Source organism: Patella vulgata, chromosome 4 (assembly GCF_932274485.2).
Source record: "Patella vulgata chromosome 4, xgPatVulg1.2, whole genome shotgun sequence".
Lineage (NCBI taxonomy): Eukaryota > Metazoa > Mollusca > Gastropoda > Patellidae > Patella > Patella vulgata.
The window spans coordinates 77582116-77596801 of NC_065882.2; the positions used below are offsets into that span (position 1 = coordinate 77582116).

The window sequence follows — 14686 nt, forward strand, 5'->3', positions numbered from 1 at the left end:
TAGCCTACCGGTATTTTAAATTTTATTTTTAATCAAATTTTAATAACCTTGCTGGACCAAGTTATCTGTCAACATATTTATGACTGGAACTTTTCGGCAAACCTTAATCTGTGGGAAATGTCGACTTCAGCTCAAAGGTTAATATTCATTGAACTGCTTTATTTACTGTGTCTTTAGTACTGAGGTTCGATCCCTGCAATGGCCGAGAAAGTTCATCCAGATTTTTCCTGCGTGGTTCCCCCTTGTCAGTAAGGACAGCTGTCTAGTCATTCGGATGAAACGAAAAACCGAGGTCCCGTGTAGGCCTACACATTGGCGTGCACGTAAAAGATCCCTTGAGAGTTGGAATTCGATATAAGAGTAGGCCGTAGCACCGCTGTCTAGGCAAAATTTCCCTCATAGCACACTGTAAGGCGTATGTCCGTCTTCATTAGCCCAGTTCGGAGCAAAACAGTAGGACGTTAGTTAAACCCCATTTCATTTCATTTCATTTAGTACTGAAATGAGTGACAAGTCTTAACAAAGCCCAAGTCCTGCCCATGTCACAAGTTCATCAACTGAGTCAACAATTCATGGCGAATAAGGCAAGTTATGATCTCTCTCCACTTCAAGGTCTTGGCCCACGTGATAAATATTTCAACCCTAGCTCAGGTCCTAGATGCCTGACCGGAGTTCCCACATTTGTCATCATGAGCATTAGCTTGCCACGTGCACCATTCAAATATAGATTTCAATACCCATTGGTTAAGAAACAAATCATTCATAATTAATCATTTAATTTTATCATAAATTTAATATTTCTATGTACAAATATTTTACAGTAACATATGCTGCAACAATTTTTTTTCTCAATTTTATTTTTCACATAATTAACAAATGCTTTAAAAAAATTGTACTAGTACAACCCAAATGAAATGTCATGAGGACGGGTGCTGCTTTCACGTTTGTTACATGCAATTTTCCAAGATTCAAACAACATAAATTTCGAGATTGTTAAGATGAGCACTAAAATTAGATATTATAGTGTAATTTACAATGTAATTCTATTAACAAATAAATAAACATTGTGTATCAATGTAAATAAAGTTTGAACATGAATTTATACTGTCACCTGAATTCCTTCGTTCTATCCAACTCTTAATGTCAACGCTATATACACAACGTTCCGACGTGGTTTCCCCTTGTCAGTGGTGCAGGACGGACACAAGGACAGATGTCTAGTCGTTCAAATTGGACAAAAAAAAAACCTAGGTTCCATTTATACATTGGAGTGCACATAAAATAGATCCCTTTGCAGTTGTAATTCCCTCAAAGCACACTGTATGGCATATGTCTGTCTTCATTAGCCCAGTCAGAGCAGAACAGTAGGACGTTAAAACCCATTTAATTTCATTTTTTTATACACACAATAGTCCTTGGTGGAAGTTTTTAAAACATGGATCATTTGTACCAAAGAAGAAGCACGATTGTAATACTAATATGACGGTAAACATGTTGCATGCCTATTGTGGAGTTATCTTTCTGTTTACATTTTTTACTTAGATTGTGGACAATGATGTTAAAATTCAGCATTGAAGATTTTGTCGCTGGTGGGTGTATAGGGGGCCTTATAAGTCACCATCTATATTTCTATTATGTTTTTCGAGGCTTTGGAGACTGATCCTCAGCAGTAAATAAACGTTTTAAACTTAATATGAAAAATACGAGGTTGGTATTTTCTTAAAATGATTCATTATTAGCGGAGATATATTGTCATTGATAGTAATAATACAGACACGACACATAGAAATAATCAACAATACACCAGGTATGTTCATACTAGGCCAAGTACAAATATAGACATAGTTGAAATAGAAATAAGTCTGTGCTGTTATTAATCAGCCTGTTAACTAAAAATGCATATCAATTTAAAAAATAGACAGGTTAAGCTCCTTTATATAAAAAATATCCCTTGTTTACCTCGTGATTACGTCGTCTAATGAAAACAGAAGTTATTTTGGTAGCTATATGTAACTAACTCATCTGATAACATGTGGGATGTTTTCGGATACAGAAAGCTGTAAATGGCCATAAATATTTTCTGTTTTTACACTCCAAGCATGATTTGAGTTATATGAACCGATAATTCTATAGCTACTTTAAGGCAATATACAGTGGTATTCAGGAGATAAAATAAATAGCCATATTCAAAAGAAAATAAATGTTATTTGATATTTGAATTAACCTTTGGAATAAAACATATTCTCTTGGAAATTATGAATACAAGAAAAGTCAAAAAATCTTATTTAATTTCTCAATGAAAGCACTACTGTCTCCTCAATCTTGTACAAAACAAACTTTGAATTGATTCATCAAAGATTTCTGAAGATAGTCCACCAGGTATAGTTAATAGTAACAAACAAATGTCAATTAGATGTAGATTTAGGGAATCAAACATGTTGCTATATTTCCAAACTCTGATCATTTCATATTTTTCATATGACTGGCTATCATTAGAAATTTAATCACACAGTTCACGATAATTTAATGCCCTGCACATTTTTCTGAACATTGATTAAGTCCTTTTCTTGTTTTAATTTTTCTGCATTAAATGCCACCTTGTTTGTCTTCTTTTCTAATCTTCTCGTCTGTAAAAAATAGCAAAATAAAAATCTTTCAGCACAAAATATCTAAAGAGAGAGAGAGAGAGAAATGGGGTTTAACGTCCACTCGACACAAACTAGGTCATTTCGGGACTAACATATGGTTTAATTTTATTTCAATAATTTGCTTGCGCGTAGGGGTCTTTAGCAGTGGGAGGAAACCGGAGGACCCGGAAAAAACCCACAAGGTTGGACAGGCAACCCTACTCCTTGTCACGTACAACCGGGGATTCAAAACCACGCCAGTTAACTCAATGACAGGCCTCATGATTCAGCGTGCACGTGCTAACCATTCGGCCATCCAACCCCCCAATATCTAAAGAGACAAACATTTCAGTGATTACTTGCTTTCATAAATATTTAAAATACCCACGAGATTGTAAGACGGCTAAATCTATTTGTTAAGGACAGGTCAATTTTTGTCAAGGTCGCTGAGATGTAAATAAGGTTTTGATTGATTTGTTACGCTGTAATGTATTGGTTGTTGACCAGTCCTAATTCGGAACAGAAATTTGCGGTGAGTCCATCAGTGTTTAGTGAGAGTATGCTGGTGTTTTGATTGTGTAAAGAATTGTTACATTCACCGCAAATCTACAAAAGTTCTTACTTTTCTTTCCTCTTTAATGGCTTGTTTTCGCATCTTTTTCTCTTCTAATGTTTCACCTTTAGGTCGATATGTACTTGCTGTATCAGCCCGTCGTGATTCACGCATTTCTTTCTCTATTTGTCTTCTCGTTAAGCCTGGTAAACCAAGACTATCGACAGGAATACCCAGACGTGATGTTAATTTAATTTTACGTTCCTGAAATTTGTAAAATATTCATGATAAATACTTTTCTGCAGCAACTGGGCTAACAAAGATGGGTATGCCAAGGGTTCTTTTACGTGCCCGCCAATGTCTATACAGGACCAGAATTTTTTTGCCCCATTGAAATGACTAAATTCCTTCCATGCTAGGTCCTATGTCCTGTACCAACACCAATGGGAAACCAGACTGGAAAATCTTGACAAAACTTTCTGGGCCAACCCTGGAATCGAACCCTGGGATCTCCTGGTAAATGGGCCAGTAGCATATTCACTGAGACACTTATTATATATATATAGAGAGAAATGGGGTTTAACGTCCACTCGACACAAACTAGGTCATTTCGGGACTAACACATGGTTCAATTTTATTTAAATCATTCGCTTGCGCGTAGGGGTCCTTAGCAGTGGGAGGAAACCGGATGACCCGGAGAAAACCCACGAGGTGGGACAGGCGACCCTACTCCTTGTCACATACAACCGAGGAATCGAAACCCCGCCAGTTGACTCAATGACAGACCGTATGATACAGTGCGCGCGTGCTAAACATTCGGCCATCCAACCCCCCTTTATGATATATACTGATGTCCAAAAGAAAGTATACACACTAAAAGTATAACAAAGTTTTGTTTAGATTAAAAACATTTGATAAAGCATTACTGAGTTTGTCTCTTGCATCCAAACTCAACATTTCAAAGCAAAATAAAAATGTGAAACAAATTGACATTCTACCCAAATACCGTATACCATGGAAAAACGACTTTGGTTGATGCAGCACAAAATGCACAGTGTATACTTTCTTTTGGACATTAGTATATAACATGTAAATATAAATTAGCAGGATCATAACAAGTTGCTACAAACCATATTATTTTTATTTTATGTCATTCAGTTACTTAGTAAAATATTTTGTCTTATTACTGTTTCTTTACCTTATTACTGGGTTCAGAGATGAGCTTTGGATGGTTATATAAATTCGAATAAGTACCTAAAAAATGAATTAACATTATTTATTGACTAGTGAGAAATTTAGTGGATGATCTCCCCTGAACATTAATGAGAGAGAGAGAGAGAGAGAGAGAGAGAGAAAGAGAGAGAGAGAGATGGGGTTTAATGTCCACTTGACACAAACCAGGCAATTTTGGGACTAACATATGGTTCAATTTTATTTCAATAATTCACTTGCATGTAGGGATCTTTAGTTGTGGGAGGAAACCAGAGGACCTGGACAGGCAATCCTACTCCTTGTCACGTACAACCGGGGAATCGAAAACATGCCAGCTGACTCAATGACAGACCTTATGATACAGCACACACCTGCTAACCATTCTACATTCCACCCCCATCCCTTCAGTGAAATAAACAGAAACTGGTTAATTTCTTCTTCCCTTATAACCTTTTTTCTTACAGTGATATAACGAGAATCTCTCTCCAACTGAAATGTATTAATTGTGTGAGAATACTTACTAATGATTGATTCACAGTCCCATTTTTCTTTTGGTTCTTCTATCACCAGATCTATCATATCTTCATCACCAGATTCAATATCATCTTCCGTTATTTTAATCTCAGCTTCATCTATCACTTCTTTTAATTTTCTACATACACAAATATTCAAATGCAATGAAATGACGGTTAGTGCTAAATGATAAGGCCAGCTCAATTTTTCAACATAGGTCATGAAATGTAAACAAGGCTAGCGCTAATCCCAACCCTAACCCTTGACCTAGTCCCAATGCTTACCCTAACCCTAACCTACAATCTCGCCAACAATCACATGCCTAACTTATTTACATCTGGTCTTTACAAATAGATTTAGCCATGAAATGACTACCCTTGTCATTATGGAATTGGCTCTCAAACCCTACTCATCTTCTTGATCTACATGGACAAGATATTACATTTCATTACTCTCTACAAAATTCTAGAAGTCATAGCAATGGTTTGGTTACTTTTTACCATAACTTTTGTTACTGGAATCGGACACTAATATTCGATTGCAATAATCTAACTGTCTTGTCAAATAATAAAAATAGCCTGGGGAAAATAGCCCGGGCTTAAGTTCTGGATGTGTCCTTTAGCCAGAGAGTGACCAAAGAATGATATAAACTTGGTTGTTAAAAATAGCCTAGACTTAAGCTGCACCCAAAAAATCTGGACTTCTCCTTATAGCCAGTAAGTGAACAAAGGATGAATGATCAGGCCCTACTTGACTTAGCAGCAAGTCCTAAAACAGGCACAGGGTTCTTAATTTCTGTCAAATTCTAACATCTTTAGCTGTGTGTGTTAGATGTTATAGGCAAACGGGGGTTGAATGGACGAATGGTTAGCGCGTGCATGTTGTATCAAAAGGTCTGTCATTGAGTCAACTGGCGTTGTTTCAATTCCACAGTTGTATGTGACGAATAGTAGGGGCGCCTGTCCAACCTCTTGGGTTTTCTCCGAGGTCCTCCTGTTTCATCCCACTGCTAAAGACCGCTATGCGCAAGCGAATTATTGAAATAATATTGAACCATATTAGTCCCGAAATGACCTAGTTTGTGTCGAGTGGAAGTTAAACCCCATTTCTATCTCTTTGTCTCTTGTTACAGGCAAACAAAATTGAACTGACCTAGATTTTTCTTTCTGCTCAGCTTTAAATTCCTTTAATATTTGTTTCATGAGAGCTCCTTTAGTTGATACAGTACCATCAATATCTTCTTCATCTAATGCACCAATCTCTTCATCATAATATTGTTCATAAAACTACAATTATATCATATTAATATACAGATGAGACTTCATCCTCAAACCTCGTCAGTTTTCACCGGGTCCTCCGGTTTCCTCCCACTGCTAAAGACCCCTATGCTCAAGCAATTTATTGAAATAAAATTGAACCACATGTTAGTTCCAAAATGACCTAGTTTGTGCCGAGTGGATGTTAAACCCCATTTCTCTCTCTCTCCCGTGACATCATCATTTGATATTGGCATTCCATTATTTAAAATAATAGTACGGTCAATGTGTCAATCGTACATTATTTATACTAGATGAAATATTGGACCCATGTGACATATTTTATTGAAATGTATGTGCTGGATAGTGTCTGTATTTTACGTTGTTTAAAAGGTGTTGAGCTAAAGACATTGCGTAATATATTGAAACAACTCAATTAATTACTTAAAGGAGTATTATAGGAGATTAGAAAAAGTGCTGACAGTTCTCGTTATAATAGTTAACAAGCCAACAGTGAGGCTGATGTCCCCCGCCAAAATACCAAAATAAATAGATGACACATTAATTTATCGCACATTTATTTTTTTTAAAGTATCAAGCAATCAAACTGATTATCAACTATACACTTAAGTTTCATCACTCTCTATCAAAGTTATCTTGTCCTAAAGCATCAACCAACAAGGCATTGACCTAATCAACACTTACACCAAGTTTGAACATTCTAGCTCAATTAGGAAGAGAGTTATCGTGCCCCAAAGTATCAACCAATCAAATTGCTTATCTCTGCTTACCCTAAGCGGAAAATGCTCATCTTCGAACTCCATCAAGGCATTGACCTAATCAACACATACACCAAGTTTGAACATTCTAGCCCAATTAGGAAGAGAGTTATCGTGTCCCAAAGCATCAACCAATCAAATTGCTTATCTCTGCTTACCCTAAGCGGAAAATGCTCATCTTCGAACTCCATCAAGGCATTGACCTAATCAACACATACACCAAGTTTGAACATTCTAGCCCAATTAGGAAGAGAGTTATCGTGTCCCAAAGCATCAACCAATCAAATTGCTTATCTCTGCTTACCCTAAGCGGAAAATGCTCATCTTCGAACTCCATCAAGGCATTGACCTAATAAACACATACACCAAGTTTGAACATTCTAGCTCAATTAGGAAGAGAGTTATTGTGTCCCAAAAAGTGTGAAGGACAGACAGACGGACAGACAGACGGACGAACCCATTTTAATAGTCCCCTGCTTTCTTCGAAAGGCGGGGGACAAAAAATAGATAATGGAAAGAGAATATGCGATTGAATTTTCGGCCTAGCCTCGATCATCATTACTAAAGTCGGTACAATAAAAACAGACTTGATTATCTACTTTGACGTTAAATAATCCATCACAAAGTGTATTCAAATCCAGTAAATATTATATTATATTTTTCATACTACTACAATTATATTGTTCATAGAACTACAAAAAAATAATTATATTGTTCATATTACTACAATTATATTGTTCATAGAACTACAAAAAAATAATTATATTGTTCATATTACTACAATTATATTGTTCATAGAAATACAATTGTATTATTCTTTAAGTGGCATTTAGTAAACTTTATAGTTTACAATTGTATTGTTCATTTCACTACAATTATATTGTTCACAGAGCTACAATTATATTGTTCATATATATATATATATATATACAATCAGTATAATTTATACCTTTTCAAACCTATCATCTAAAAGTGTTAACCCTTCATTCCTTCGAATCACTGATGATGTCATTGAATAATTTGTGAATCGTGATTTGGTTTCTTCCTTTTCAAATTCATCTCCTTCCTTGCCGCCATCATCATCATCATCACTGAACATGTCAGCTTCATCAGATGCAATGTCAGAACCATCACCTTCATCAAACCTATATTAACAAAAAGGAAAGTCATCAAAAAACAAAATATACAGTTCACAAAGCATTCTCAGACTTAAGTTAAGAATTTACTCAACTATCAATCAGTGTTTATAAGAAAGAGAAATGGGGTTTAACCTCCACTTGACACCAACTGGGTCATTTCGGGACTAACATATGGTTCAATTTTATTTCAATAATTCGCTTGCGCGTAGGGTTCTTTAGCAGAGGGAGGAAGCAAGGACCTGGAGAAAACTCACAAGGTTGGATAGGCGACCCTACTCCTTGTCACGTACAACTGGGGAATTGAAACCACATCAGTTGACTCAGTGACAGACCTTATGATACAACGCACATGTGCTAACCATTCGGCTAGCCACCCCCCCTGTTTATGAGAAATATTTTTCATCCAAAAATACAAAGTTTTATAAAGGACTATATTTTAGTTAAAATAAGGCGAACAATTTAGAGTAAATTCTTTAATTTAAATCTGAGAATGTTTTGTGAACGTGGTACCAGATTTTGAGTTTAATCAGTTGTCCTCTGAGTCTCTGAATGTTTGGCAGCCTATACACTGGGTTCCTGTTACATTAGTTGCCTAGACGACCTAATCTCTGTGCAATTCCTTAATATAGTAAATAACATTGCAACTTCCTGGACATATGGTTTAAAAGGAGAAATCGCAGATAGATTTCAACAAATAACATAAATTTCAAAATGACAGTTTACAAACCAGTCTTAGCCTCCTTGTTTACATTCACAACAATATGGTGGCTTGTTCGCTCAATTATAAGAAAGTTTGCAAGGAATTTAATATAAAAGAAGTGACATGTACACAAAAAGATGTCTTAAAACATATTTTCAGTGGGAAGGATGTTTTTATGTCAGTTCTTAGGTATTTAACGATGTTTTTGATTGGTCGATAAAAATAGCACAATCATCAAGGGCAGATAATTTGAATATCCCATGGATGAACCCAGTGTATAGTGGAGTAAAACGGAATGAGACCACTGGGGATACTGAGGATGAAGTTCATTAGAATAAGTCATTTTGTCAGGTTATTCCCTGGGCTTCCTGTATTCTATCAAGCAACTATCTAAAACTTCTGTGATATATTTTTTAAAGAAATACCCAAATTTGAGTGCAAAATGGAGACTAGCCTCTTGACAAGAGATCACCTTATGCCTGAATAAACCTGTCTATGAATCAGACTGATGTTTGCAGTGTGTAATTTATGTCTGGATAAACCTGTCTATGAATCAGACTGATGTTTGCAGTGTGTTATAGAATTCTGTAGGTTACTGCTGTATTGTTGACAATGTTTACAAACAATATCAATATTTTAAGCTGAAACCGTTTGCCAAGCTCTATATTTCTCCACAATCTGAACTCTAATTTGCATATTTAAACAAACTTTTTCAGAGACTTAGTGTAATTTGGCACTTCTCTCTAATGCTAGGTTCCCAGTATCACGATTCGTGCTATGATTGAAATCGTGGTTTTAATTGTGGTGATATTATCAGGTCTTATCATATATTGAGGTCAGTCGTAAAAATCGTGTTGACCGTATAGAAACGTATCGGAAGTATCTACACATGGCAGATCGTGGACTCAATATGGACAATCCTATCATAACGCATCACATGACAGTGGGAAACCAGAATTAACCCGTTAAGCGTGACGTTTTTAAAACGTTAACTACCCCCTATTGTGTAATTAATTTGACGAATTGACGAAGAACTATATACCTCCAAGGCGTTATATTACGCCCTACACACAGTGAGTGGCAGTTGTCCAGGAAGTTATATAACAACCTACGCACTTAACGGGTTAAGTATTGACTTTTGTTTAAACATTTGTGTACTGTTTAATTCACGATCAAAACCAAAAAAACTTAATATACCCTCTCCCTACAACCATCTCCTCTTCTCCTTCAACAGGGGCATTAGCCTTTGTTATAAAATCATCATCTAAAATATTCTCATCGTCATCATAGTCAAAATCATCATCTAATGCCGCTACTATATCAGGATCCCATTCCAATAATGGACCTTAATTAAAAAAAATGTACACATAATAGTATAAAAAAAATAAGCCATTTAGAGCGGCATTAGGTAAAGTTAACATAACAAATCTTCATATTACCTTTTCTAGGAGCAGCTTTATTCAGCAGACCAGTTTTAGCCTCTAATGTTGAAGCAAACACTGAAGATGGTAAACTAATATTTGGTTTATCTTTATTTTTTTCTTCTTCATTTTGTTCTTGACTGCCTTCACCCTATTAAATTAGAAATTTAATGAAATGAAATGAAATGGAGTTTAACGTCCTACTGTTCTGCTCCCATTGGGCTAATAAAGACGGGCATACGCCATACAGTGTGCTATGAGGGAAATTTTGCCTGGACAGCTGCGCTATGCCCTAATCTTATATCTCGAATTCCAAGTGATCTTTTACATGCATGCCAATGTGTACACAGGACCGAATGACTAGACAGCTGTCCTTGTCAGACCTTACGTCCTGCACCACTGTCAAGGGGAAACCACGCCAGAATGTTAAAATAGTATCAATTGATACTCAGCTACATTGTATGCAAAGTCTATAATCAAGTTCACTAGAAAATTCTGGGGCCAATCAAGTCAGGTGTTGAACTTCATCACATTTCTACCTGATTTTAAATTTCTGTTCTATAGGAAAACCTGCTTCCTCTTTTATATGGGATAAAAATAATTGAAAAATATAAAACCTATTTCAAAGTTTTGAAATTTTAAGCAAAACATTGTTCATCAGCCTCCAGTAGAGTAGCCATTTATTTATTAAGACCCTAAAGAATTACATGTATAAATAAAATAGCTTTGGAGAGAGAGAGAGAGAGAGAGAGAGAGAGAGAGAGAGAGAGGTTTAACATTCACTTCACACAAACTAGGTCATTTTGGGACTAACATATGGTTCAATTTTATTCAATAATTCAATTGCGTGCATGGGTCTTTAGCAGTGGGAGGCTACCCTATTCCTTGTCAGGTACAAGCAGCAAGTCAATACCATGCCAGCTGACTCAATGATCCAACGCCCATATGTTAAACCATTCGTCCACCCACACCCCCTAAAATAGCTTTGGCCTTAAGAAATACTTTACCTCTTTCTCAGCTGCTACTTTATCTTTTTTCAAGTCTGATTTATGGATTCTAGTTCTTTCAACTGGTTCTAATTCACTGATCTCATTAGCATCACGTAAATGTTGTAAATAATTATATTCATCTTCATAAAATACACCAAACTTTCGTTCTTCTTCTTTTCTAGATTCCTACAAAAAAACAAGCCATTATAGTTTTTCATGAATCAAATCTGAGTTCTTAGAAAAGAAATAAAATGATAAGGGCTTTTTAATGTTGGCTACGCCACATGAAGGGAATTTTGCCCGAACAGCATTGTTTCTGTCTAGTCTACTCTTTGTCAAGAGAGAGGGAGAGAAATGGGGTCTAACCTCAACTCAACACAGACTAGGTCATTTCGGGACTAGCATATGGTTTAATTTTATTTCAATAATTCACTTGTGCGTAGGGGTCTTCAGCAGTGGGAGGAAACCATGTCACGTATAACCGGGGAGAATTGAAACCATGCCAGTTGACTCAATGACAGACCTTATGAGGAGTCAACATAGGCCCAGCCTGTTCTCCAATCCATTTTCAAATGAAATAAAATACTGTTTACAAAAAAAAAAAAAAAACCTTATGATACAATGCGCATGTGCTAACCAATCGGTCCAAATAAAGAAAAATTCAAACCTTGTTGTCAATAGGAAGCAGAACATGTGATGTTGCCCTGTCATTAGCAATCAGTGGATCTCTCTGACTTCTATGAACCAGGGTAAAAGTTACAGAATTCTTCTTATCAATAAACTTCTTCTTAGGCTGAAAAAATAAAACAAAATTCATTAAATATTGTCAAATTTGTGCATAAGATGACGTTTGAAAAACACAAAAGGGGTCCATAGATTTACTCAAAACTACCTGTAGTTTCCTTAAAACAGCACTTTCATCATATATTGTTGTTTAAAAGTTTTATGTTGAGGTCTTACTAATTTTAACGATTAAGATGATCGGAATGTTAAAAAAAAAAAAAGGGTTTAGGCCAAGAAATGTCATGGATTTAACATTGAAGTCAATGGGGAGAGAAATATTAGTCTGACTCCATAATCACAAGGATGACAGTAAGAGTTGTCTTTCTTGCTTTTATCTTCCATTTATTTTACGTTTTCTTTCAGAAATATTGATAACAAAGAGTAGACTAAAGTCTGGGGAATATTAAAGATACATTATGTAAGATTTAGATAAAGAACTAGCCATTCTTGCTATAATAGTTTGAAAGTAGATGATGTAAAATGAATAATTTGAAAATTTCATTCAAATTACTCTATTGCAAGCGAAGATATTAGCCTTTGAAGGTTTGACAGACGTGTGCAATAATTTCAACCACCGTACTGGTTGATCGAAGCTATGTCTTGGTCCTCCATATTTGATTAAATCAAAGTATCGCTGAACCATTCTAATCTATTTAATATCGGAGAAATCTGATGCCATTGACAGTTGATTAAGGCCTGGATCAGTTAATTAATGTCTAATTAATACTTTAGAAAACATTTCAGGCCTAAAGAAAGACCAGCAAAAGGCAGATTTAGCTCTTGCATAATGCATGTTTAATCATCTATACTGTACATATCAAAAGATGTAAAAAATGCATAAAAATGTGTTTTTATAATTATAAGCAAAACACTGGTTGTTTTAGGTGTATTACTGTATGGACGGACGGAAAAATGCACATTGTGACATAGACCAGTCCAAAGGCTAAGGCAAAGTCATGTCAAAGAAAATCGGCAATAATAGTCGACCTGAATTATTATTATTTATTGTTAGGGATATGATCCATGGGAGTCACATCGATCAACCATGAATGCAAGCAATTCTTCTGATCGGTGATACTATAGTTACCCTACCATTACTTTTGTGCAGACGAACTGTCCTATGTTTCTACTAAAAAAATTCAACTATCCTGTATGGCTTTAATTCTGTTATTTCTGGATAAGGCTGTACAAGGGCTTTACAATGACACCAAAATGAGCTTGATAGGCCCTATATTAATGGAGTTATGCCTAATTAATTGTCACTAATTAATGGCTCTTTTGTCTGAAGAACAATGAATGGAAAGTGCGACCATCTTGCGCAGTTGCGAGCGGTAAAATTCCACTAACTTTCTTACATGGCAGTCACTTCAAAACTGGATCAAAAATTTTACGCACTTCATATTTTGGCTCCGCACCTACAGATGTCATTGAAAACTCGCAGAATTAAAGTTGAATATATATATTTTCAAATCAATATATTATTTACCCTATGCCTGGTATCCGTCCCAAAAATCGGGTTGTTTTCTACTTTCATTTTGACGTTTAGCTTTCTCCGCACTCAGGGCAGCTAGAGTGAAAATACGAAAACGAGGCAAATATTTAGTCATTTTTTTACAAAAATAACCACATTTGCAGCCGCAGTTTTGTACCAATGGACAATCTGACGAGGAAGAAAAGCCAATACACAAATCGCACTGGCGTATCTGTGGCGTGACTCGTGACGACAAAATTACGCCAGCGGGTTACCGCATCATTGGCTTACATACATGTACCTAACTACATTACAGTTACGAGTAGGCTACATCGTACATGCAATATTCACTTATTGAAGTTATTCAGGTCTATGGTCATGGACATGATCATGATTGTTATATTCGCGGAAGGGCTGTTTGTTATTTATTAATTTCACGGGGTTACATTTATTTTCTCTGTTCTTGATATTTACATTACATGATTACCAGTAGGCCTACACTAGTTTACACATTGTGTGTGAAACTGTGACTGTGAGTGTCAGTTAAGTTAATAAGTATGAGTATTGAATTAAATTGAATCTGTTTCAACATTTACAATGAAATCAACCACGTTACATCACATTCAATTTAGTTTGGTAACTTTCAAAAAGAATTACTCATGAATTACACAGAATCTGCAAGCAAATAATGATCTTACCATTATGTTATGTTAGATAATTTTTATTAGAAATAATTAACACAATTTTGATGAATATTTTATATCAAAACAAACCAACACGTGCGCCGGAAGTATATTAAATTTTTCTGTAGCCATAATTTACGGACAAGATTTGGAATAGGAACAGAATCCATTAAATTTTAAAAATCCCTAGCCTGTGTCAGCCTGTGAGAGATAGTTAGGAGTTGATGATGGAATGACAGTATCAACTCCTCAAACGTGTTACGTAAAAAGGGAAAATGATTTTTAAAAACTACGTATTCGGAAAATATCAAAATTTAAACGACTTAATACACGCTAAAAATGTAGCCCACCGTTACTCAAATTTATTATTTAACATTTAATTAAGAAAAATATCTCCCAGCTTGGATTCAGTCAGATTGAGAAGAGGCCCATCGAAATATTCAGCTAAACTAATAATACATGGCGCTGGCATAATGTGTGGACCAGTGGATGCCAAATCAGTAAATGCAAATTATCAAGTTATCATATCTTTCTTTGTCTTTATTTTGTAAATACTGAAA

At 35.6% G+C, this 14686-nt stretch overlaps 1 protein-coding gene across 1 annotated transcript; it reads right to left on the minus strand.

The window, feature by feature from the left end:
• Positions 1-759: 759 nt before the first annotated feature.
• Positions 760-14257, minus strand: LOC126819432 (protein LTV1 homolog). Its single transcript, XM_050547462.1, has 11 exons — positions 14142-14257; positions 11857-11982; positions 11208-11375; positions 10219-10351; positions 9977-10124; positions 7890-8085; positions 6058-6191; positions 4914-5044; positions 4379-4434; positions 3250-3444; positions 760-2627 (listed from the first exon to the last, which is right to left on the minus strand). The coding sequence occupies exons 1-11, from the start codon at positions 14142-14144 to the stop codon at positions 2514-2516; spliced, it is 1404 nt and encodes a 467-aa protein (XP_050403419.1). The 5' UTR covers positions 14145-14257; the 3' UTR covers positions 760-2513.
• Positions 14258-14686: the final 429 nt, after the last annotated feature.

Excerpts from the sequence above, each read along its gene's own strand:
- LOC126819432 (XM_050547462.1), bottom strand. Across the intron at positions 6,192-7,889 it reads TAGATGATAGGTTTGAAAAG|TTTTATGAACAATATTATGA; the intron begins GTATAAATTATA and ends ATATAATTGTAG. Across the intron at positions 2,628-3,249 it reads CCATTAAAGAGGAAAGAAAA|ACGAGAAGATTAGAAAAGAA; the intron begins GTAAGAACTTTT and ends TATTTTTTACAG.